This window comes from Polyodon spathula, chromosome 11 (genome assembly GCF_017654505.1).
Source record: "Polyodon spathula isolate WHYD16114869_AA chromosome 11, ASM1765450v1, whole genome shotgun sequence".
Classification (NCBI taxonomy): Eukaryota; Metazoa; Chordata; class Actinopteri; order Acipenseriformes; family Polyodontidae; genus Polyodon; species Polyodon spathula.
In genome coordinates, this window is record NC_054544.1 from 35,400,648 (window position 1) to 35,428,018 (window position 27,371).

Consider the following 27,371-nt stretch of genomic DNA (forward strand, 5'->3'; position numbering starts at 1 on the left):
GGAAATGAAAAGGTAGAGAAATGTAAACAGTCAGCAGTAGGTTAATTATTCTTATTTATTAATAATGTCAGTATGGTTTTTTTCTTGTTATTTGCACTGTGTTCTTTTACTTATTTTTTTTATTTTAAAGGGACAGTGCTCCATCATGCACATGAACGAGTAGTAATTAAAAAGTATATTATTTAATAATACATCTCGACTTCTTGAGCATCAAAGCTTTGCCATTTCTTGCATTCTAATTATTTGAGCGCCTTTGGTGTGAGAGCAAGTTGATGCCGTTGAGATAGACGCTGACAATTCGACGCAAAGTGCTCAGTGTGAAAAGACCTTTAGCCTGGGATCTGGGTCTCCAGATCTGCAGCAACAGGGGTCTGATTTTACAATGTTGGTAAATGGTTTACTGTAACAGGAATGTTTTCTTACTGAAATCTAGCCAAAGACAAACCACACAAGTGGTTGAATATTGCCCAGCGCATAATGTAAAGGAATGATATATCTGGAGGCATCGATTGTAAACATGAAAAATGGCCATTGATGACCAGTGGTTAAAACAACATGGCAGTGGGACAGTTAATAATGGAACTTGACCGCAAAATAAATTAAAAGTTGTGAAGCAGGCTAAGAAAATAATGTAACCGTGCATGTCAGCCTCTGCATTCCAAGGAGGAGGGGTGGGCTGGGGTGTCCTATTTAGCAGTTTGTAGAACATGTCTCCAAGACAAGGAGGAGAAGTCGCTATTGAAGTCAATACAGTTTAATCTTCAAGCACTTTTTTTGTATAAGCTGGGGCCAAGATAACTATATACTACTGTATTATATTAATATGACAGGATAAACAGGCAAGCTTAGTAAGAATTGTTAATCTTGGCCTTCAACTATTTTAACATAGAATAATATGGTAATGCCTTTCAACAGAGTATCAACAAATCCTGTATATTTCAGATCCAACTCATTTAGATGTTCTGACCTTGGCATGTCTGTCAAGGGGTTTGTAAGTCTTGTATAACAAAGAACTATATACACTCACTGCTAAAGTATGGCTTTGCAATGCCAAACTTACATTGAGGTCTTTACCCTGCTCCATAATTAGGCATGTGTAAAAGCCTATATTAAAAACCTCAGTACAGCTGTCCAATAAGCCATGACCCAATGACTTTCCTATATGGAATCATGCCTAAGGAATCTTTAGAATGTGTGCAATTTGGCCGATTCAATTCATGTTTCTAATTTTGTAATCAAGTCAATTCAATCTCTGACCAGGTATAAAAAAAAAAAAAAAAAAAAAAAACTGTTTAAACAATTAATGATATCAAATAAACCTGGAGTGGAATGACGCTACAGGCTCAGAATCACCAATCCTGGAGAGCAATACTACAGTGCAGCATGTCTAGCGGAGTGGTTCATTTTATTGGAATGACAAAAGACTCCGGTTTATGAATTCAAAATCTAACAAAGTAACATTGTTCACTAAATGTTTCTGAATCAGAACATTCCCATCTGGTGCAGATGGCTTGCAGTATGTGGAGGCACAATGGAAGTAATCTTGACAACCATGTAATCTAATCCAGCAAGTACAAAAAGTACAAACGCCTGCCTTCTCATTATCTTATACAAAACATCTTTATTTATTTGAAAAGCTTTTAAACTGAAGTCAGCTTAACAATATGCAGTTACTGCCAATTCACTCTGTTTTTTTTTTTAATTTAATGAACTATTGAATAATTTCTATTCTTCCGGTCTGACTGGTGAAGAAGTATATGGTTGATATGCAATAAACAATGACCAGTGTCAGGTGTGCTGAATTTCAGTCCAAAGCAAAAGTAACATTAAAAAAGAATGTGTTTCTTCAAAGATCGAAACACATGTTGCTCATATTTCAACATCTGCAGAACACTTTACTATTTCATTGATCATATATATACTTTTCATTGAGATATATATATATATATATATATATATATGCTAGAAACTTTTATAAAGTCTGATTCGCACGGGAATAAAAATCATGACAAAGACATGGTTTCCGAACTTTTACTGACATCTGTGAAATTTACTCCCATGCGAACCGTCCCTTTCTTTTTATCCCAGATAATTCTCAGGAGGTCCTCCGATTATTTTACAGGACATCGGGGCCGTCTCTAAAATTTCAAACTCAGACGCCCTGTGTCTTTTTATTCCTGTGCGATTCCCCTTCTACTTTAGGGAACAGACTGGGGAAGCATAACTTTTACATGACCTTTTATGAGTTACAAGACTTGAAGTGGTGTACAGTTCTGTAAGCACTTTTTAAAAAGCCAATTAAATTAGTAAACCTATAAATAAAATACGCCCTCTATCTTACACTAAATACATTGCATCACATATATTGCCAAGAATAATCAAAACTAATTTTTAAATTATGGAATTTGGAATAGCAGCCGAACACCATGGAAAGGTACAGCTTGAAGGACACACAAAGGGCAACATGAGACGTGAAGTCCTATATGGGAAACGCATGTATTGTGTCAAACAATTGAACGATTGCCCCACCCAAATATTAGCCACTGCCAATTTGAAAAATTATACACATGTGTTCAAACAGACTTGTGCTCAGTCTAGAATCATTTATCCTGCAAGATTCTGGCATATAATAGTTGCTTTTAAAAATGTTGACATTTATGGCACTATTTGACAGTATGACCTACAACCACAACATGCACATGTGAAATGGAAGTGTACCATACACTTGGGCAGACATAGAATTAAGCATTGAACCCCAATAAGAGGGCTTTACCATCTGGCAAGGCATTTAACATAACGAGAAGGGACTTACCAGATAGTAAAGCCATCTAATGAGGGTTCGTTTGCTATTAGTAAATGGATATGTTTATATAAAAACAAAAACTAAAAAAAAAAAAAAAAAACAACCCAAACATTTCAAGTTTTTCTGTTTGTTTTGATTTTATGCACTAGTTTGTCGCTAATGAATACAACATTTTTCCTCATTCTGGGAGTAATGCGAAAAATACATAAAAGCTTTGTAAATATTTATGGCTTTAGACTAAGTGAAAAACAATTAATATACGGCATCCAGGTGCCTTTAATCCCAAGACTTACCTGGTTGCTTGTGATAGGAGAGCTCTCTGGTGGTCAAACGGAGCCAGCGCTTCTTAAAGTTTTTTTTGCCAAGTCGTTTCCGTCCTTGAGCTCTTTTATGTACTTCACTGTTTAAAAAAAGAAAAAAGAAAGAAATCAAGGATTTTTTTTCTTTTTTGTTACAAGCGTTACTTTTCATTTACTTTATCCCAGGTGTTTCAGATATTTTTATTCCTGCTCGTTTGAAGTTTCTCTTAAAAGCATCAAAAAGAATTTACATCTTAAAACTAGCAACTGTTATTGGAAATGGACTGGTAATAAAAGGGATTCATAATTTATTATCATCACAGGAAATTATTTAAAACCAAACATTTGCCAATTTTGGAACAGAAATAGCCTTTATAAAATATCGACTTAAAAAAATAAACCATAATATTGATTCCCTTGCTATTGATGCACAGCTTTTAAATTTATATTGCTGTTTGAGGGAGACTGAACAGACCAATAATGTGGTCAGGCTTTCCTATCTGAACCCACCAATTCATTTGTGAAATACCAGTACACAAGAGAAGAGGTTTATGCTTTCGCAGAGAAGTTGGAATCTATTAAAATAATCTGGACAGGGGCAGGTCTTTATACTGCTGCACCAAAACTGGAAAACCTACTTTATTACTGACATCTTTGTAAGTTTGAGTAAAGTACAGTACAGAGAAAAGCAACTGTTAGAATAATGTATATGTTAATGTCGCAAGAGGTTAAGACAAGGTCACTGTGAACAGTTTGTTTTCACTGGCCAACATCGGTAATGGAACTTAATTGAGATAATCATTGAATACAGCAGTATAGCAAATATTTACACAATAATAACTTGTTTTGTCCAAAAGTATGAAAGAAGTATGAAACAGTTTATTGCATTTGAAGTAGTGGCAGTGGCAGCAAGGACAAACTACCTGGCAATATTTGTAAATACAGTTGTTTAGATCATTAAAATAGACTGACATACATATCTAAACATTGGATACTGGAATACTAATGGATCATAAAAAAAAACCCAACACAAAACAAAAAAAACAAACAAGCATACCCTTCTTTAAGAATCAAAGACTCTTCTACTCCACTGGACTCTTTACTTCCTGTTGAGGAAATTTCATCTAAAAACTAAAGAAACAATTGAAAAAACTGGAATTTAAAAACATAAAACAAAGGGCCAGTCTACTTTAGATTACAATATAATGTGCTAATCTGCGGCAGAAAAAAATAAGTTGAGTGTGTACTGCAACTACCTGTATTAACTCTTTGAGGAAGATAATTGCCTTGAAGTTATGATAAATATGGATTAGAGGATATGATCTGAAATACGTTATACTTTGAATTAACAGTGAAGCGTTTATTTAAAATTGTTAAAAAACACAGCTGCAACACTTACTCGAGTACAATGGTTTTTGAAAGGCGACATTTTTTTTTATTGTGTTTTATGGTATTTGAGGAAGCCGTATATTGTTTATTTCTGCGGATACAACAGCCCTACAACTTCACTTTTAAACTGAAGGCTGTTGAGCTTGCAAATCAGAAAGGCAATCGACCTGCTGCTCGAGAACTTGGGAGTTGATGAGCGTCGCATCAGGGAATGGAGAAAGCAAGTACCTCAGCAACAAGAGCCGACATCTTCACAGGGTAACAAGAAAAGGCTATGTGGTGGCGAGCGTGGCCCTGCTCATCCCAATATCGAAGAGGAGCTAATGTACATGTCTCATTATTAAGAGGGCAGTTTATCTGAGGGCTGTGTGTATTACAAATCTGAGTGCTGCTCTTATTCAAGAGAGGCGGTATATGTAGGGCTAAATTACACATTTAATTAAGTTAAATTGCATATTTAATTACTGTTTAGTTTATTTCTTTCCACCCTATCTACATTTAATAAAGCTATAAATTGACCGTTTGTTAATTAAATGATATAATCTGACAATGACGAAACAAGCTCAAAAGCTATTTTTTCTAGCTATACATTCCTTAAAGGAAATTGATCACTTTACTGTGTAAAAGATGTAATCACTACACTGCACACAGTTTGATTCATAAAGACACTCTGTCTAGAGACATACCTCGTTAACTTTTGCAAATAAGGCAGAATTAGCAAAGAAAACAATTGAGAGGATTAATTATGCGTTTACATTAAAACTTATATTCAGTCAACACAGCTTTTTTTTTTTTTTTTATCAAAGTGTTTCATATTTTATCCTGGTTATTGTAATGCCAGCAAAACACTAAACTTCATTTGTGGAGTACTGTAAATAGGATTACTCTAATAAACTGTTTCATATTTTTTTATTGTAATGCCAGCAATAAGATAAACAGGTCTTTTCAAAACACCTTCATTTGTAGACTGAACTACAGTGTTAGTGGAAGACTGTAAATATGATGATCTTACAACAGTGCTGGACATTTGTTTTCTGAACTGTTGTGATATAATTAAATTTCCTTGCATATTATAAATGCCAGCAATGAGCCAAGTGATGAATATAAACATTACGACATGTTCAAGTGTCCTCTGGTACTATACTTAATATTACAGCTACAATAGTCATTGAAAATTGGTTTCAATTAAAGAAAAGAAAGACACTTGCAATAGTATTTATTCATTTAATTATTTTAACTATCAACATTATATTTATGTTCAAATGCCATGCTTAATTATCAATAAATTGGCAAAAAGTGGGGAACCCCCCCACCCCCCAAAAAATAATCCCACAGATTTGGTCATTTTTGAAAAACAGAATTTGCTATTCCCCAGAATGGAAAATCAGTAGCCATATGTAGTATCACTTAGTAATAATTAAGAGTATCAAGACTAATATATTGACAGAAATTGGTATGAACATACCCTTTTAACTTCTTCTATACATTTTTCTTCTTGGAAGGATTTGAAGAAATCATACATATAGGTCTCCTTAAAACTTGACTGAAAGTAGGGAAAAAGAGTCTTATTATTGCATGCACCTGGTTTCCTTTATCTAAAAGATAAAATGGTTTTACAGCTGGCTTATTTTTTCCTGTTGAAGAATACTGTGTATGAATAGAAGTTTTTATTTATTTATTTATTTATTTATATGTAAGGCCCCAAGACAGGATGAAAAATTACATACCATAATATTAGAAACATAGTAAACATGGGCAAAAAAAATAAAAAATAGTAACAATCAGAAATGACAGAGACTGCAGACAAAATAGCAAAAAGAGAAAACTTGATAATCATAGACATACCAGTTTGTTTTTGGATAAACTGCCCCAACTTCCTAATGTTTGAATAGTTTTGGAAATGAGTGTTAACGTTCGAGACATCTGTGCATCCTGAAAAACAAGAAGACACAATTAGCTTTTTTTGCATGGCATTCTCATACTGTACATTTAAAAAAATGTAAGGCTTTCTGACAACCCACAGGATGGAATCAGACAAACGTGGCTGTATTTCAATACATTCTGTTTTTTGTTATTACTGTATTGCTTAATATAACATGAGTAGAGGATTTCTTTCAGATCAAGTAAGCAAACCAAATTCTTTAGTTTCACTACCAATAAAATTGTAAACCACAAACCTTTTCAGAATCGCCTCAAATCAACCTCCAAGTCAAATGCAGAATTCTTTACTACAGAACTGTGGCTATTTCTTGTTTTTTCAATATACATTACATATTAACAACTAAGCACACAGGATGACATGCCAGAACCACCTGTTTAGACTGCATATGTAGACCTCTTGATCTACCTCTATGATGCACTGGACTTGCCTTACCTAAGCACCAAGTTCTGGATCCTCAGCTAGTGGCAAGGCATTCCTTCACAATGGAAGAATGGTTTCTCGTGGAAAAAGCTTATGTTCTTGTCCTGATTCACCTTGAGCCAGGACTGCTCCCAAGCCTACTCCTGACGTGTCCACTTGAAGGAAATCCTTCTGGAAGTCAGGGCTTTTTAGTACTGGTTTGGAGGTCATACAGGTCTTCAACTTGTTAAAAGTCTGGTCACACTCTGGAATCCATTGTGCTTTCTTCTCCCACTTCCTGGTAAAGTCAGTGAGTTGGGCAGCTATGGTCGCAAAATGAGGAATAAAGGCGGTACCAACCGACTAATTCCAAAAAGGGCTGTATCTGTTTGTTTGCTTTTGGCCGTGGACAGGTTTGTATAGCTTTCACCTTATCCATTTGGGGACGAATCACTCCATGCCCAATGAGATAGCCCAGATGCTTTGTCTCTCACCCAGGCATACTTGGAGGGATTGACAGTTAACCTGCCCTACCTCTCTGAAGCACAAACCTCTCATATTCCAAATGGTCATCCAAGCTAGTGTTGTAAATGATGATGCCATCAAGATATGCTACTGCATAACTGTGACAATCAAGAATTATGTCCATCATTTGTCAGAAGGTTGCTGGGGCACCACAGACTCCAAAAGGCAGCACAATGAACTGGAAGCGACCCCAAGGAGTTTGAAATGCTGTATATTGCTTGGAATCAGAAGACAGTGGCACCTGCCCATAACCCTTGCATACATCTAGGTTATATACCTGGCCTGGCCGCCTCTCTCCACAAGCTCATCTATCCGCAACATGGGGTAGGAGTCAAAGCGGGTAACTGCATTAACCTTCCAATTCTGCATTTACTTTCGGATGTTCCCATCCTCCTTCGGTAACCATCACCACCGGGCTAGACCATTCACTTGTGGATGGTTCAACAATCCCCATCTTCCACATGGTCTGTAGTTCTTCCTGGTTGGCCTCCAGTAACCGCTCATGCATACGGTAGGGATGTTGACGGATCACCACGTTTTCCTTAAGATGGACGGTGTTCAACAAGGGCAGTAAGTCCTGAAGTCTTTTGCAAAAAGGTTCATAACGGTTCCAGCTTGGGGCTCTTTTAGCCATAACGGTACCAGCTAACGGTTTCCTCACCCTCTTCTACACTCTCACTAACATAACCACCTCACAGCCTTGATTGAGTTTTTCTATCCACACCTTGAGGAGGCTGATATGGTATATCTAGCATGTTTGGAGCTTATCCAGTGTGGAGACCTCATAGGCGATTGGCCCCGTTTTCCGAATCACCTATATGGCCCTTGCCATTTCGCCAGTAGCTTGCTGGTAGCTAATGGTAACAGCAGTAGCCCTTTCTCACCTGGTTTAAGCTTTCTCGTGCATACTGATCACACCAGTGTTTATGAGTTTCTCTTGCCACCTCCAGTTGCTCTCGTGCAAAATCCAGCAGCCGTCAAGATGATCCCACATTTGCAGAATGTAAGACACTATGCTGGTGGTGGAACAAGGACCTTCTTACTAGGTTTCCCTCACAATAGCAAGGGGTTTCGCACTTGCCATCCATATAGAAGCTCAAAGAGGGAAAATCTGGTTCAAATGTGGGGAACCTCCCTGTATGCAAAAAGGAGACAAGGCAGCCACCTATCCTATCCTATCCTATCCTAACCTAGTTTTAGAAACAAACTTTCAGAGCATAGACTTAAGGGTCTTATTAAATTGCTCTACATGATTATCAGTTGGGCTACAGGGGGTTGACCTCATTCCCTTGATGCCTAACTCTGGATATAGCCTTTTCAGTATTGTAGACATAAAATTACAAACCTAATTGGTTATGGAGATAAGTTGGACTAAGGCTGTAGCAATTGGCTTTGATCAATCGGAGGGGAAAAGCATTAGGAAAACTTAGTCTTGGTAATGGCTCAAGAACTTTACGAGGTTGTGACCTAGTTACAACACACAAAGCCTTCGTTTTCTTAACTAGGTCTGTTAAAGTTGGTAACTCACGCCCCAGGACTACATCATATGTGAGGGTATCTACCACCACTACCCTCATTAAGTAGTTATTTACTACCAAAGCTTTTCATCCCCAGGCACATACTTGATACAAGGAGTCGTTAAACTGTATGTTATGATAATCGATGCAGTTTTGCCGAATAAGTGCGACTGAGCTACTGGTATTAATTAATGCCTTTAGGGCTTTACCACTGACTGACAACTGAATTATTTGGGCCTGATTTTGTGCAGACAACCCTGCAATTTCCCTGGGCACATACCATAAATTGGAAAATTTTGTTTTGTTCAAAGTGCATACAAAAGCGTTGTGACCGAATCGTTGACAATAATAACAACAAATAAAACCTGTAGTAGACTGACAGAAATACAATGAGTTCTGGTTATAAATCTTTCTCTCGACCTGCGAGGGTGCTAAATAGCGAAAGGAAAAGTACTTGGACGGGCTGGCCTGACAGCTCGTTTCCAAGGTCGGGAAGTCGGTCAGACTGGATGGAAGCGAGACTCTGTTGCAGGAACGTGCTGAACAGGAAGGTAAACGAGGTAGCAGCTGCAAGCTATAGACGCAGCTGAAATCGTTTACCAAGGGATCATGCGGGGAAGCATAAAAGGGGCCAGGGAAATGATAATCTTCTCCTTCGCTTGGAGTTTCCACTTTAAACCTGGAAGGACAGAGCTGCAGTACAAACTGCTGAGGAATATTTGTGAGTGTTTGTTTGTTTTGAGTGTTAGTAATTGTCTTGTTTGTTGTATCACTAGACGGCTAAACACGTTCCATAGCTGTCGCTTTTGGGCCAGCACAAGCTGGAACTGCACTGCACAAACTGTCACCAAATAACCTGTTATCACCCACCACGAGCACTACTATATGTAGCCGGTACTGGTGACCGTGTTTTAGTATTGTGGGGCGGATAACGTTTATTGTTTGGGACTATGAACCCATTTGTTTGGCTCCACGCATTACACATTGTTGTGTATTGCCGGAGCGTTTTTCTTTTGTTGGTCACCAGACCAGGACTACAATTAAAACCACTTTCCTACTGGATTACAATTGTTTGCGATTCCTTTTGCACCGCATCACCTCTACACCTGTTCACAATCACCGGTCAAATTGCCACAGACATAATAGGCTTTATCTGGTATTCCCCCCTAAACAAATATATAAACAATGTTAAAAAATTATTATTTTTCTTTAGCTGAAACACTCAGCCTCTCTGGAAAACACAAATAATATTGCAAAGCAGAATTATTCATTTGTAAAACTTTTTTCAGGTGAATCCATATTGTAGAAATGTGCTTTCTAATAAAACTCTGCTCTGAAATTCTTATACACATGTTGTAATTTGCTACAGATTATTATGAATGAATTACATACGTTATATTAACCTCTTACACCCCCGTTCCGCGGGCGGAACATGGTACTGCAATTACACATTATATTTCAAAAATCATCTGGAATATTATTACAAAAGAAAAACAGCAAAAAAACCTGACAATATCAAAAACGTTGTTTTCCTACCGTCAAACTGTGAAGGAATTTTTCAAATTCGCCATTTCACCGCCGAGATATTCCCTTCGCAATGTGTCTAGTACCTCATAGTTCAAAAACAACTCCGATCGACTAGCTGTGAGTTTCGCTGCTCTGGCCTTACATGTATCTGTTGATGGTGAAATCTCCCTGATCACGCTGTAGGGGAGGTCACAAGCTGTCCAATCATACAGAGCACAGCACAGCATTACGAATCATGGTTCATGGATCATGGTTTCTTACCATTTTCTGATCATTTTTCAATTTGTCAAATTTATAAAATAGAACAAAATGGCGAGCAGTTTTCCAAAGCATCCCAAAAGAAGTCGATTCAGTCTTTTTGACATTTCGGAGGAGATGGATAATGAAAGTGACGGCAAAAATGATCAACTTTCTGGGTTGGAGAGCGCTGATTCAGCGTCTGTGAAGCAGCATTTGAAGATGGATTGGAGCCTCCTCAGGATTTGTAAGTATAATGGATCCACACTACTTTTTTATTATTATTATTATTATTATTATTATTATTATTATTATTATTATTATTATTATTATTATTCGTAATTTTCAATATGAATTTTTACTGTAAATGTTATTAGAAAATGCAACCGTTTGACTCTCAAGGGGCACATAGAAATAACATTTAACTATTTTTATTGCATAGTAAAGAGCAACACCATGTCTCATCTGTGCTGTGCTGCTGTATACGGTCCCTGATCTTTACGATGCAATACAAGTTGCAAAAAGTAATTGTTGCTTCCCAGCCGCCTTTATTATTTTCTCATTGATGTTCATTGATTTAGATTATTGCGTGGGAGTGTTTAGCAAACTTTTTTTTTATATTTCCATGATTACAAGGAGTGATGTTACACACCTAGAGACAGTGTAGGTTTCTTAGCCTTTCAAGATAAGCTGTCTGCCTGCTCCAACAATCACTCACTCAGCTCCTTTGTTTGACACATGTCAATCAAAGTAAAGATGAAAGGAACTGAGGTGTTTTCAGTCTGGCAGCCTGATTTATTGCAGCAAAGGTGTCTGCAATCTCATTATTATTATTATTATTATTATTATTATTATTATTATAGACATTTAGCAGACTTCTTTATCCAATAATCCCCATATGTTCACCTGTCAGCAGTGCCTGAATGAGTGTAACCACTATTTTGAGAAAAAAAAAAAAATCTCATTTTGCTTCTTGACATTTACATACTATCAAGCAAGTGAGTAACTAAAATACAGCCAGGTACTGAAAATTCAGAGCTACAAAAAAATCTCAGTAGCAACATTCTCCTGCACAAACACACAGTTATGTGAGAGCAATGACAGTTGTGGCATATGAACTGAGAGTATTTGTCATGCATACTCATCATGGATACATTTCGGGCACTCCAAAGCTCTCCAAAAAGGCCACCTTTTGAATGAAATATTGGACAAATAAGTAAAAGAGGATTACAAAATCTTTGTCATGTGGCAATGTATAGCATGTGAGGTGCCAGCCGCCTTTATTATTTTCTCATTGATGTTCATTGATTTAGATTATTGCGTGGGAGTGTTTAGCAAACTTTTTTTTATATTTCCATGATTACAAGGAGTGATGTTACACACCTAGAGACAGTGTAGGTTTCTTAGCCTTTCAAGATAAGCTGTCTGCCTGCTCCAACAATCACTCACTGTTCCTTTGTTTGACACATGTCAATCAAAGTAAAGATGAAAGGAACTGAGGTGTTTTCAGTCTGGCAGCCTGATTTATTGCAGCAAAGGTGTCTGCAATCTCATTATTATTATTATTATTATTATAGACATTTAGCAGACTTCTTTATCCAATAATCCCCATATGTTCACCTGTCAGCAGTGCCTGAATGAGTGTAACCACTATTTTGAGAAAAAAAAAAAAAATCTCATTTTGCTTCTTGACATTTACATACTATCAAGCGAGTAACTAAAATACAGTCAGGTACTGAAAATTCAGAGCTACAAAAAAATCTCAGTAGCAACATTCTCCTGCACAAACACACAGTTATGTGAGAGCAATGACAGTTGTGGCATATGAACTGAGAGTATTTGTCATGCATACTCATCATGGATACATTTCGGGCACTCCAAAGCTCTCCAAAAAGGCCACCTTTTGAATGAAATATTGGACAAATAAGTAAAAGAGGATTACAAAATCTTTGTCATGTGGCAATGTATAGCATGTGAGGTGCCAGAAGGTAACCTCCCTTTTAGATCTTGCAAAAAACTAGTGTATGACTGGCCATTAAGATTTACACAATATTCATTTTTGGAGAGGTTTGAGGACCCTTGGGCCTAGCTTTGTAAAATCTCATGTAGAATTTGATCCCTTTACTCAATCAGTTTCACATTTTTATCCAGTGTAGTAGACATGTTGGGGAAGCACTGGAAAAAAAATCTGTTTTTCATGTACTACAAGGTGAAAAAATGACGATAGAATATAAACAAATGAAAAGCATTTCTTGTTTTTTTTTTTTTTTTTTTTTTTTTTTCTGGATATCTCCTTCCAGTGTGGTACTGAGTAAGACTTATATCAAATCTTATATCAATCTTATATTATTTTATTCCTAATGGCCAGGGGGTTACCTTGAATTCAAGCCCTGAACCATGCCTGTGCTGTCTATACTTTGGAAGATAATGTGATTTATTTAAGGTCATAGCCCTCCAGGCAGAAATTGCCTGTGGGAGGCTGGGGGTTTAACAGGTTAAACTGATTTTGTCAGTGTGGTAATACAAGCCTGATGTGAATTATATAGTGTGTCCTTGCCAAGCTACAGAAACCAACAACAGAGGGAAAATAAAATATCCGGAATGAAACAGAGATGGAATCTGCAGAGGAGTATAAAAATCCATGTATTGCATACATTAAACCAAATTAAACAATGATAAAAAATTATTTTTTTTCTTTAGCTGAAATGCTCAGTCTCTCTCTCTCTCATTATAGGGCCCTTTGGTTCTCACACATCCCTCTTAGCCAATCGTACTTCATAAAATTCACAATTACTCACCAAAATACACAAAATAAATACCTCTTGCATAGATACACATTACAGACTCTTCACAATTTATTTTACCCTTTATTTAAATCAGTGGCGGAGTACGAGTGCTCTGTCACAACTATCCTTGCACTACTTATATGCCGTTTTAGACAGAATCCTAACCTGTTGCACCCTGGTTCTATTATTGCGCTTAAGGTAAACTACACTGCATTTAATTATTAAGCTTGCATTCTAACCCTGTACTGCCCTGTAAGTCACCTTTGATAAAGGCATCTGTCAAATAAATACAAAAATACTACTACTACTACAATATTGTTGTATATTTATTGATCGATGTATGCCCTGTAACACAACAAAACAAACCTGAAAACTAGATTAAACTGTTTATTCTCTCTACTTACTGGATGATGAGTTCGGAGATGGAAACTGTGAGGAGATAACACAGCCACGGCATAGAACCGCAGAAACACAAAGCTGCTCACTGCAGAGTACTTCACATGGGGGTCACCTGTACGGAACAGAAAATATCTATTAATATGTTATACAGTACAAATCGGGTACATTATCTAAATCGTTACCCAAATCTCTGTACATATTAATATTACAAATGTTTTAGATATAACCTTTAAAACCATTGTAAAGCATTAAAAAAAAAAAAAAAGTCATCATAAGCAATCGGAAGAGTATAGAAAACAGCTCAGTCATTAAATGACTTTGGCACCACCATGCGGTGATATTTCAGGATCCATAATTTAATAAAGTCTAGACCACGCAGCTATTTTAATAATACAATTGTTTCCATCACTGGTTGCTGCCTCCGGGATCTATTTCCCCAACATTGATCACAATTTATGAAAAACAAAAGGTGCAAAAGTATAACAGATCATAGATAAAATTTCCATTCTTTATTGGAAAAGACCACAGTTAAAATCAAAGCTCTTGTACACTTATGTATCTGTGCTTTAAAAAAAAACTTGATGTAGGAGCTGAGGGGGGAACACTATCTCAAGAGATAATTTGGTCTTCTAGATCCATACTGTCAGTTTTCCAGATAATTTGAGCTCCTTTTAGGCTTTTTTGGTAATCGTTTAGTTGGTTTAATATGTGTTGGAATATCCATGTTTAAACATTTCCTTTTCAATAAAAATACACACTGAAAATATGATGTTGCTATTTGATGTGGTTTATGAAATATAAGCATTTGAAGTAGTGGCGGCATCCGGTTTACAAAACCCCTCAAGGGGATGTTTGCTAACAAGCCAGGTAAACCGATGAAGGCACTTGCGCAAACGCTTGTCTACTTGACCTAGTTTCATATAATAAGCCAACTTACCAGGAAAGCGTTTTGTAGCCATTTGTCTCAAAGCATTAAACACGTCACACATCAGGGTAGGGCAGCTCATACTTGAATGCACAATGGAATTGAAGACTTTCTGAACATACTGATGCAGATTCTCCTGTAATTTTAAACAATGCTATAATAAATTTACTCTCATTACAGCTTTCACATGTATCTAAATCTAACCATTTAAGGTGCAGGATTTTTTCATAGATTATTTTATATACAGTACCAGTCAAAAGTTTGAGGACACCTGCTTGAAACCAGGTTTTTCATGATTATCTATGCTTTTAACTGTATAAACTTGTCTATAAAAACACTTAATATTTCATTATATGATACGTGTACTTATAGAAGCTGATAATCATAAGTGAATTGCATTCAAAAATTTAATTTTTAAATGAAAATGTAAATCTTGTCAATTTCAATGAAATGGTCACCCAAAGCAAGGGGATTTCAGTCTGAAGCCCAAGTCAGTTAAAAGCCTGAAATGTGTATAACACTGTGTTAGAACACTGGCCTAAGTATAAAAGCGTCTTTGTTAGATGTTCTCCGAGTTAACTAGCATGTTACCTAATTAACCTTTTGTCATCAATTATTGTTAACAGGTGAGGGTCCATGATTACTATAAATATAGGTAGCATAGGCACAAGTTTGTCATTCCTGAATGTAAGGGAGCAGAAAATGGCAAAATACGTTCAGTTAAGCAAAGAAAAAAAGACAGTCTGTAATTACTTTAAGAAATGAAGGTCAATCTTTAAGACAAATTGCCAGAACTTTGCAAGTGTCTGTAACTGCTGTGGCCAAGACCATCAAAAGATTTGAAGAAACTGGCACTTGAGTACTGAACAAGGTCAGGCAGGCCAAGGGTGACCTCAGAATCAGAGAACAAGTTCATTCGAGTCACAAGTCTGCGAAACCGGCGATTAACTGCCCCTGAAACACAAGCTCAGCTAAATGCTACTAGAAGTACAGATGTTTCAACATCAACTGTTCAGAGGAGATTGCGTAAAGCTGGCCTAACTGGAAGAATTGCTGCAAAGAAACCATTGTTAAGAGGGCAGAATAAGAGGAAGAGACTTGCCTGGGCCAAAAAACACAGAAATTGGACGTCAGAGGAGTGGAAGTCGGTCTTATGGACGATTGAGTCAAAATTTGAAATATCTGGGTCCAACCGCCGAGTATTTGTAAGATGCAGAGAGGGTGAGTGCATGAGTTCTGCATGTGTGGTTCCCACTATCAAGCATCGAGGAGGCAGTGTCATGGTCTGGGGTTGCTTTGCTAGTGACAGTTGGTGAGTTGGTGATCTTTACTAAGTCCATGGCAAGCTCAACCAACATGGCTATCATAGCATACTTCAGAGGCATGCCATTCCATCAGGATTACGGCTAGTTGGGCAGGCCTTCATTCTTCAGCAAGATAATGACCCGAAACACACCTCAAAGATGGGCAAGAACTATCTGGCAATGAAGAAAAGTGAAGGACAACTCAATCTAATGACCTGGCCTGCCCAGTCTCCAGACCTCAATCCCATAGAACTTGTATGGGATCAACTGGACAAAAGAGTCAAAGCAAAGCTACCCACAAGTGCCCTACATCTCTGGGAATTGCTGCAGAAGAGCTGGGAAGACATGTTGGGTGATTTCCTGCTGAAACTTGTTAATCGAATGCCTCGTGTTTGTGAGGCTCTTATTAAAAGGCAAAGGGGGCTATTTTGAGGAATCCAAGACAATTTTCAATTTTCTTCAACATTGCTTTGATACTCCTTATGTTTTGTTTTGTATATTGTAACAGGTTTTCATTTTCAAGTATTTACAGAAATGTATGCAATGTAAAACATTGTCAATTATGAAAAAACCTAGTTTCCAGCAAGTGTACTCAAACTTTTGACTGGTACTGTATAATATATAACAGTCCAGACAATGTTTACTCATTAGAAAACAGTCAAAACACTCTGTTACAGCTCAGTGACTACTCACTGGCGGTTGTGTTTTTTTAGTAATGACGGTACAGTTTACCTTATTTACTTCTACGTTGTCCCCTTCTTTCAATTTTATGGGATCGATTTCACATGGTTTGTTGGATTCACAGATCTAAAATCAAGAAAAAAGAATTAAAAAAAAAAAAGAAATAAAAAGGCGATTATACTAGGTTACAATCTTAAAATGACTTCCAAGACATGCATGATCATTAATGAATGCTCATGGAAAGCATTTTAAAAGGCTGGGGAACTGTACAATTAAAACAAGAACATGCTGTGTTCAACTGGCATGCAAAATATTTTTTTCTAAAATAGGGTGATCGCTACACACAAGGGTTTTTTATGGGAGAAAACATTCCCTCCAGTATCTTTAAAATAAAATAAAAATATTTTAAAGTCAATATTTTAAAATCATAGATTTCATGTGTGTCTACTTAATACATTCCCAAGCACAGTCAAGTGGGTTTTTAACCATGGGTTCCTGTGATGAGACTGCATTGTAGTATAGCGTGCAACATAAAATATGGTTATAACCACAAAAGGTATATGGGAACTTCACCTCATCTAAAACAGGCTTCAAAGTTACGGTCAGGTATCGTTTCCCAACGATCTTCATCATGTCATCCAAGCAACGAGTCGCCAGGGAGTTTCCTCTGAAAATTGTATTGGCCTCTCTGGAAAACACAAATAACATTGCAAAGCAGAATTATTCATTTGTAAAACCTTTTTCAGGTGAATCCATATTGTAGAAATGTGGTTTCTAATAAAACTCTGCTTTGAAATTCTTATACACATGTTGTAATTTGCTACAGATTATTATGAATTAATTGGTTACAAGTATTAGTTACATACATTATATTAAACTGATTGTCAGTGTGGTAATGCAAGCCTGATGTGAATTATATAATGTGTCCTTGCCAAGCTACAGAAACCAACAGAGGGAAAATAAAATATCCGGAATGAAAGAGATGGAATCTGCAGAGGCGTATTAAAATCCATGTATTGAGTACATTAAACAATGATAAAATATAACCATTATCATCATCACCACCTATTAAGCTATTGCAAATGTATTTAAGATTTTGTTTTAAACTATGCTTAAAGTATCATAGTCGAAAGAAGATGCAACTTCCCCAAACCTGACTGCTTCCAATGTTCCAGTGGAGCTCTCCACCGCACAGCATAACTGCTTAGAGGTGGCACCAGATGTGTAAATAATGCCAGTGTCAAACATGGAGGTTGGCACTGATCACAGTAATAAGCAATGCTTTAGCAAGAGGGTTGCTCTTCTTTGGTAAAAATGAAAACAATGCAAATTGTGCACAGGAATAAAAATAATAATAATAATAATAATAATATGATATCATGGCTTGAGGTAGGTGTGTTGGATACGCTTAGCAACATCAAGATTTATTTGGTTTGGTGAAAATAATTGTTGGTCATTTTTACAAAATTCCAGACCCTTTCTCCTACAAAATAAAAAAGTTCCCACACTCCAGATACAAGTCACTTACTGTGTCTGCTCAAGCTCCAGCTCAGCTACGGCAGTTACAAAAGGAACCAGTTTATTGTAATGCAATAGCAGCCGTACAACAGGCAGCACCGCCTCATATCGCTCTCGGCAGATGTCGCACAGAACGTGGGCAGCGGAGGCAGAGATAGGCTGAACAAAGACAAAAGAAAAGGGAGGTTTTGAAGACAGACTTTTCAAAACAGAGGGTTTCTGACGAGTACGCTCAGGTGGGCTGCGAATTCTAAATGGTTTTGGTGGTGGAGGTGGTAATGTGGTAATGGGCTGAACAGATGCGACATGTTGTTATTAATCTCACCTGTGTAGAAAAGGGGAGGGGGCGCCTCCTGGGCAGGGAGGTAGGCAGGTGGGCTGCTTGGCTTATTATTAGAATAACTTGCTAGGTGACAGCAGGAGAAACGGCTGCAATAGTTTGCAGCGTATCTCTCCTACCAGCCCTACACAAAAAAGCAGAACCATCTAGGTGATTAGGGGTATAAATGGGATTATCTACAAATCTGTATGAAGCATACTCTGACCACAGTATGTGAAGACAGGGGCGTGCTATAATGCCTTTTTGCATTGCACATCCACTTGCATGCAACTCTGCTTTATTCCTGTCTTTCTACACACATGGGTGCACAAATTCACCAGTATGTAAATATCTACCTGTGGAGCAGAGAACAAGGATATAAAACAGACTCATTTTTTGCATCAAAAGGCACTACTTTAAGTGGTAAAAAGTTAAAAGTACCTTACAATCTGGTGATTTGAGCAGCAGATCTCTCAGAGAAATGTAGTAGTTCGACGGAAGGACATGGTCTTCTGTGTAGGTTAGACTTACTCGCAGGGAGCCCAAGTCATCGGTTTTTGAGGTCTTGTTGCCATTGTCCTTCGGCTGTAACAAATACCTAAGCAACATGAATAAAAACAAAGTTTAAATAATGTCAATTTATTTTTAATTTTAACAAAGCTACACAAAGGGCAGATTACTTAGAAGTTTCCTGCCTTATTTTAAATAAGGTCTAGGTCTCAATGCATGTTAATGTGAGGGTTTGGCTTTTTTCAAAACAAATTCAAATGTGTACTCTACTAAACAGTAAACTACAGTGCAGTTTAACTGTGCTGTATATCATGCAGTTATTTTTGTATATGCACGCCTACACATTAAACCACATGACCTTTATTCAAAGTTTACAAGATTACTAGTTCTTACATTTACACTGTGTAAAAGCTGTTGGTATTTCCTGTAGATTCTTAACTGTAAGCATAAACCAAAAAAAAAAAAAAAAAAAAAAAAAAAAAAAAAAAAAAAAAAAAAAAGGGATTTCTTGTCTAACCTTTTTCTCCAGCAGTATATAACTGACAATAGCTTTAATGCACTGGCCAGTCACTTTTTAAAATGCAAAAAATACCTGCTCATTTTTATTGTTGTGCACATTTCAGTAACACAACAGCTCTGAATCCCCTTGAAGTGGGCTTGGAACCTATTTTTAAAATTTATTTTTGGCTATAATTTGTCTTTATCATAATGTGTTCTGTTTCACAGGAAGTGTCAAACAGCAAAACTCATTACCTTTGTGTCTATCTCAACATGTTCTAACTATTCAGAAAACACAGCTGAAGCAGCCACTGACGCCAGCACAGCAATACATGATGCCAGATAATTCATGGAATTCACCAGCATATAATGCTATACAAGGAGTTGACGTCTGTGCACCACAAAGCTAGCAATCTGATAAGATAGTTATCACAGGTTACATCAATCAGCATTTTCAACACACTTTTCTTTGCATTACAGCTGTTTGCATTATTTGAAATCCCTTTCTTAGACACTGATTGCCACAAAAAAAAAAATAATAATAATGACCTGATCAGCCAATAATGCATATCTCTCAGTGCAATGTTAAAATAAGTGTGTATTGTCCAGTAATGTGGGGCACTTTAGCATGTCATAATATGTTACACACACCTGTGGACTCGGTCAGTCGTAAGCTGCAACCAGAGTTGTGCATTTTGGTGCTGATTTTCTGAAAATGTTGCTACTCTCGATGGGTGTGTTGGATACTGCAGCAATTGTTGAGGGACAAGCTGGTTGCTTGGGCACTCAGAATCAAGCCCCTTGTGAAGTTTTTCCATGACTGTTGATGGTTGTACATAACACTCGCACTGCTTATAAAAGGTCTACTGGATTATGTGACATGCCACTTGGTTACATACATTTGCAAACCCTTTTTAGGCTAGTCAGCATCGTAACGATTTAAACTTATTAGAGGTAAAACCTCAGAATGGAGTGTGGTAACCAGTGGTGTACCACAGGAATCAGTATTAGGTCCTCTGCTATTCCTAATCTACATTAATGATTTAGATTCTGGTATAGTAAGCAAACTTGTTAAATTTGCAGATGACACAAAAATAGGAGGAGTGGCAAACACTGTTGCAGCAGCAAAGGTCATTCAAAATGATCTAGACAAGATTCAGAACTGGGCAGACACATGGCAAATGACATTTAATAGAGAAGTGTAAGGTACTGCACGCAGGAAATAAAAATGTACATTATAAATATCATATGGGAGATACTGAAATTGGAGAAGGAATCTATGAAAAAGACCTAGGAGTTTTTGTTGACTCAGAAATGTCTTCATCTAGACAATGTGGGGAAGCTATAAAAAAGGCTAACAAGATGCTCGGATACATTGTGAAAAGTGTTGAATTTAAATAAAGGGAAGTAATGTTAAAACTGTACAATGCACTAGTAAGACCTCATCTTGAATATTGTGTGCAGTTCTGGTCACCTCGCTATAAAAAAGATATTGCTGCTCTCGAAAGAGTGCAAAGAAGAGCGACCAGAATTATTCCGGGCTTGAAAGGCATGTCATATGCAGACAGGCTAAAATAATTGAATCTGTTCAGTCTTGAACAAATAAGACTACGTGGCGACCTAATTCAAGCATTCAAAATTCTAAAAGGTATTGACAGTGTCGACCCAAGGGACTTTTTCAGCCTGAAAAAAGAAACAAGGACCAGGGGTCACAAATGGAGATTAGACAAAGGGGCATTCAGAACAGAAAATAGGAGGCACTTTTTTACACAGAGAATTGTGAGGGTCTGAAATTAACTCCCCAGTAATGTTGTTGAAGCTGACACCCTGGGATCCTTCAAGAAGCTGCTTGATGAGATTCTGGGATCAATAAGCTACTAACAACCAAACGAGCAAGATGGGCCGAATGGCCTCCTCTCGTTTGTAAACTTTCTTATGTTCTTATGCTTATAAAAGGTCTACTGGATTATGTGACATGCCACTTGGTTACACACATTTGCAAACCCTTTTTAGGCCAGTCAGCATCATAACGATTTAAAGGTTTCAATAGAAAGCAATGTCATATGGATCCAGTAATAATGTACAGTAATTAACATACATGAAAAAAGGGAGGGGGGGGGAGATCATACGATGACTAAATAAAACAGGCAATACATAATTGTAAAATGTCCTAAAAAAAAGTCCTAAAAAAAGATTTCTAATCGGAGCACTCAATAAATCTGACCTGACTAGTTTATTTATTCAAACTGTCCAGTAGAGAGCTGTCTTGCTATCTCTCTTTTGGTTTCTGTTGTATTTTTGCTCAGCTGCCCATAGGTATGGCCCTGTGAAAATCGCGGAAATTTCCTTTAAAATTCATGGATTTGTTACAGGTAAAGTATCGTATTTCGCTGAATGTTGATTTTATTTTTTGTACAGTTGATTTTATTTCTTTTAAAACTGCAAATATACAGACGTGGCAAGTATCCACATCTCAGCTGGGCTGATGATGGAATCACTCCACCATTTGCTACACTCTGAAGAATTTCCGTAACTTTTGGTTGCCCAATTTTTCAAAAGGGATATTTGCGCAAACAAATGCCTTTGTCAGGTCAAAATGTAATAAGTGAACTTTTGGAATATAGAAGCACCGTTTTCTGTTTCTTTGCAAGTAAAGCAGTCGTAGTACTGCTCTGGATTTCTGCCTTTCTCTTTTTGGTGAATCTAAATGCCTGTCAACAGATGAGTTTTGGTAGTGATCTACAGTAACGTTGCAGGACGGTCAGAAGAGCTTACCTCCATCGCTGTGCAAAACTCCTGCTGGACACTGCTTTACGTGATCTGCTGTAGACACATTTGTAGCCTTTTTAGAGAAATCCATTCTCTTGTTTACAGTGTGTAGCATTTTAATTTCCCGCTTAGCTTGCACATAGTGACACATTTTAATTTCCAGCTTAGCTTGCACATAGTGACATGACAAAATCACTGCACAGTGCTGTGTGCATGGTGAATATTACACGCAGGCACATATGTACATGGGTTGGTTTTTGTAGCCTTTGGTGCTCAAAACTCAAACTATTTTTTTTTTTTTTTTTTTTTTTTAATTCAACCACCTCAGTTTAATTGTAGACACTGTTGTAACCCTTACCAAGCCTGATGAGATGAATCATTTCTTAAAACCTTCACCGATAGCTTGGTCTCTCCCAGAAAAACATCCTGTACAAGGTTCTCATTGTTCCACAGGTCCACCCTAGAAAGAAAACACCAACTCATTGACAGAAATGAATACCACACCAAGGCAACAAACCAAAAATATTACGCCAGAAACAAAGGTTAATGTAATATTAGCGATAATTGTCAAGAAATTATTACACACAACACATTAAACACAACACCCATCATTTAAAATGGGTTTGTGATTGTATTAAAAATAAATAAATAAAAAACACCCAAACCCATGCATACAGTGGCACCAAAAAATACAGGCAGTTACTGTAAATGCCAATAGCCGTAGTTCTAACTGTAAGGTTTAATTCTGTAATAAATAAAAAGGTCACTAGTAAATCCAAGAACAGTACCTAACTAATAAAAAAATGGCCAATAGTTATTGTATAACTGACAACTGATAATTATTTTGACTAAAACTTTATAACAATGCAGATGGCATACTTCTATACTTATGCAACTAAGTAGTGTGTTCAATGAATATACTATTACACACTGTAAATGCCAGTTCTGAAACCCATATTAGGTAAATATGTTCTTTCTTTTTTGAACCAACAGCGTCTGGTAGAGCAGAACTTTGCTCCAACTTGCAAATACATAAATAAATACAAATTAAATACATAATGAATGAGCAATTTCTTTGCAACTCATACCAACATGGTCTTTAATTCACAGCAGTACCATTAAGACCTACATTTGAACTGCTAACTACCTGTAAACTGCTGTCAGGTGCAACTGTCTTTTTTCCCCATTAAGGTAAACTTCAAGGAGAATACAGTGCTTCCACAGTCTGGAGATCAACTGTAATGTCACGGTGTCAAACACACAAGCACAGCCGTTTACACTGAGAAAGCATTAGTTTGTTTAATCTCTCAGCCTGATCACTACGCTATAACCTGGATTTAATAGTAACCTCATACAAATATGTTTTTTGCATATTTTAGATAAATGCTAAGTAATATTAAAATACATCTGTACGTATGCTACTGTATCATTGACATTTTTTGTTTTTACTTAAAAAAAAAAAACAAAACACAAAAAAACACGCTATATATATATATTTTTTTTTAATGAAATTAAACCCCAAAATACACACAGGCACGCACATGCATATTCTTCCCACTTAATAACCTACCTCTTACCTTATTTACATATCAGTTTGCAAACTGAGACTGTTAGAAGAATATAACAATTAGTGCCAGTCCTGCTGGAACCTTTAATATACTATAAAAACAATAGGCTGATTTTATTAAAAAAAATAAAATAAAATAAAATAATAATAATAATAATAATAATAATAATAATAATATTAAAAAAAAAAAAAAAAACACCTTTCCCTTTTTTTCTTATTTTTATCAATCCATGTGAAATGCAACAGCAGTGAAGTCTGCTGATGCAAAAGTAAGGAAAGAGACTTAAGAACACTGCTAGAAAAAAAAAAACGTAACAAAACTACTGAATATTGTCACAGGCATGTACACAGCAAATCACATTTTGAATCCAGTTTTAGAAAAGGTGTGCTGAATCTCTTCGAATCATACAGGAAGTGATGCGTTACCTACCTTCCCTATACACAGAAGGTTGCAAGGCAAGCACATCATTTTCTTTCATACTGTACATTGCAAATACTACAGGAATTACAGATGTTTTAGTGAACTGATGGATTAAAATGTACAACTAAAATCCACGGAAGTAAGCTGAATAGCAACCAACTTCACATCTTTTCCTATGAGCTAAAAACCACATGTTTAGTTTGGCAAGTAAACTCACTTAATTTCCAGCTTCTCAATGTCCTCTTCTTCAACCTGGAATTGTGACTTTTTTGTGTAGCTGCTGGACCTTGTCACCTATAGAAACAAAAAGAACTTTAAAACGCATTTTACTTTTCAATATGTATAGTAGCACATGTCTATTAAAAGGAATTACAAGTGTGAATATATTCTGAGCCACGCTTACAAGTTCTGCAATGACCAGCATTTACTGTCAATATATACAGAATTTAGTACCAAATAGAAATGCACGAATTATTCATTTTCAAATCGGAATTGATCAACCACTCAATATCGGAAAGTCTTTCACATAAACTGGATATAGTTTCTATGAGCTGAAAAGCAGTATTATTTTCACAGTAACTGTGAAAAATAGGAAAAACACATGCAAGGTAAACTGTGGCATACTGTACAGAGTACAGTCAAAAACTACTTTTAATATCCCATGCCAAGCAGCTCAGACAACTCATGTCCATGGCTGACATAGAACCAACCCATTCAGTGCCAACTACTTCAAAAAAGCACGACAGGTGAAATTAAATGACAATTTACTTCCAATTTAACTTGGGGAAAGCAGCTATGACCAAAAGTTGTGCATCATCCTATATAAATTAACTAATCTTGCTTCATAAATTCAAATAAAACCTGCTGAATAATGTTACATATTGAACTGCTTACCGCTTTGCAGTTTTCCATAGACTTAGTGAAAAACTGACAAATTGAAAAATGTGACATTTCAAAATCTAACATGAGATTCATTACTTTTTTTTTTTTTTTTTAAATACGCCTTTTCTTTTAAACATAAATAGCTTCCTGTAGGGACTTAGTTTTCCAATTTGGCAACACAAGCAAATAACTGACAAATAGAAGTAAAAAAAAAAAAGCATTCACATTATAGCATTGACTGTATCTGCACTGTACTACTACTATGGCTTCCAGTAGCTTTCGTGATATAATTTTGTTGTTTCTTTAATTAGACGATTTTGAATAAAATATCAACATTAAGTTCATATAATTATTTTATTTTTTATTAATGTCTCAATCCTAAAATTCTAGGTGATGCAAAACTTGTCCATAGCTGTAGAATCTCTCTCAGAAGGGGTCTTATTCACACAGCAATGTTGTGATAAAAGACCCCACCTGAAAAGCTTAGAATGCAATTACAGTTAGTAATGATAACAATCCTTTATCATTTATACAGACAAAAAAAAAATGTTTACCTCAAAATAAAACGTTTCATCAAACTGCGGGCTACTTGTTTTCTTTTTCACCTTGGTCTTCTTCTGATCCGACCTGTTGCATTAATTTTGTTTTATTTTTTAGAAATGAAGTCTGTTTCATTCCTGCTCAACAACTTAGTAGATAAGACATACAAGCTCAGAAATGTTTGTTAAACCACAATAGAAACTACACAAGATATTGGCTGACAATTTTTATTTGATTTTTTTTTTTTTTTTTTTTTTTAAATAAATTCAAGAGTGTATTTAGTTCCCATTAAAAAAGACCATTTAGCATTGTCTCTCTCAAAAATGTTCATGTTGCTTAACTAACACATTGATTTCTGGTCACAGAATAAATGTTTGAGACATTCTGCAATATTAGTAAAGACGTTATGGAAATGTTTAGAAAAAGCTGCTTGCAAAACAAAGTAGCTGTGGAGTTCTGCGAAGCTTTGTATTCATGCTTTACCCCTCCCTTCATAAATAATGACCACCTCTATTTGTTACACCAATACAGTGCCACACATCTGTGGAGTCTACGTAAACAAACTTGCTTTCCCCTGAAGATGACAGAATCATTCAAGAAATCTACATTTAGGCACATCAATACATTTAAACCCAACAGATAGCATATTAAGTAGTTTTATTTTTTATTGGAATTATTAAACAAGATTTTACCTAGAAGGTCCAACAAGAGAAACAGTTGCGTACGGGTCACAGCTTTGTCCATTTATCAGTGGCAAGCCTTGGCACTCAATTATTCTGCAATAGGGACAAATTAAACAATAGTTAGTTAATCTGCACCCGTACTGTATAATATACACTTTATCTAATATGAGGTGGAGACACAGAACGGAATAAGGAAAGACAGCATCGGGTTCTTTTAAACAAAAACAGAAAGCAGAACTCTCACAGAAAGTTGGATAGCAGGAGTCTCTTATATGGTGTGTGTGTGTGTGTGTATATGTGTGTATATATTACTTGGAAAACTGGAATTACAAGTACCATATTCATGATTGATGAGTAAAACAATAAGAGATTAACAAAAAACCCCAAAAGAAAAACAGTTTGAAGAAGTAATGAAAGGAGAAGTTACAAACAGGAAGTTAACGTTGCCTGTCATGCATGCCGCCGACAGCCGAGTCAATCAAGAGTCTTTTTGTTTTCTGTCTTTGTAAAAGAGGTTTTGGTTTATAGTTGAATGCGCCCATGTATGTGTGTGTTCAGCATTAAATAAGCTGTGAGGGTTTGCGATCACTCTGTAGAGATTGCAGGGTGTCAGAATGACGCTAAACCAAAACCACTGCGGTCTGCAGGCTGGGGAGGTACATCTTCCTGTTTGCACATTAGATGTGCAAATGGTATCATTTCCTTTAGACCTGACCAACAGTATGAGTGTGAATGAAAAAGGAAACAACAGATCCACAAGTTGTTACAAATATATATATATATTTTTTTTGATTCATAAAAGGGCTGCTTTTGTGCAGAATTTCGGACCGACGTTAACACGTTAACAGCTATACTGTCCAATACATACAATCATTTTATAACTGACATTAACTCTATTAGGACACATTTAAAACTATACTTGAAACATGAC

General features: G+C 36.5%; 1 protein-coding gene across 3 annotated transcripts in view; it reads right to left on the bottom strand.

Annotated features, from left to right (window-relative positions):
- The window catches only part of LOC121323045 (ras GTPase-activating protein 2-like), a 51,168-nt gene that overhangs the window by 7,760 nt on the left and 16,037 nt on the right, over window positions 1–27,371 (bottom strand). For all 3 annotated transcript variants that reach the window (XM_041263767.1, XM_041263765.1, XM_041263766.1), the window contains 14 exons: window positions 26,450–26,533; window positions 25,772–25,844; window positions 24,553–24,629; window positions 22,706–22,807; window positions 19,012–19,168; window positions 18,262–18,410; window positions 17,307–17,421; window positions 16,785–16,859; window positions 14,761–14,884; window positions 13,829–13,935; window positions 6,337–6,423; window positions 5,957–6,034; window positions 4,160–4,233; window positions 3,097–3,203 (listed from right to left, as the gene is read on the bottom strand). In XM_041263767.1, coding sequence (XP_041119701.1) covers window positions 3,097–3,203; window positions 4,160–4,233; window positions 5,957–6,034; window positions 6,337–6,423; window positions 13,829–13,935; window positions 14,761–14,884; window positions 16,785–16,859; window positions 17,307–17,421; window positions 18,262–18,410; window positions 19,012–19,168; window positions 22,706–22,807; window positions 24,553–24,629; window positions 25,772–25,844; window positions 26,450–26,533 — 1,409 coding nt within the window. The remainder of the gene's footprint in view (window positions 1–3,096; window positions 3,204–4,159; window positions 4,234–5,956; window positions 6,035–6,336; window positions 6,424–13,828; window positions 13,936–14,760; window positions 14,885–16,784; window positions 16,860–17,306; window positions 17,422–18,261; window positions 18,411–19,011; window positions 19,169–22,705; window positions 22,808–24,552; window positions 24,630–25,771; window positions 25,845–26,449; window positions 26,534–27,371) is intronic.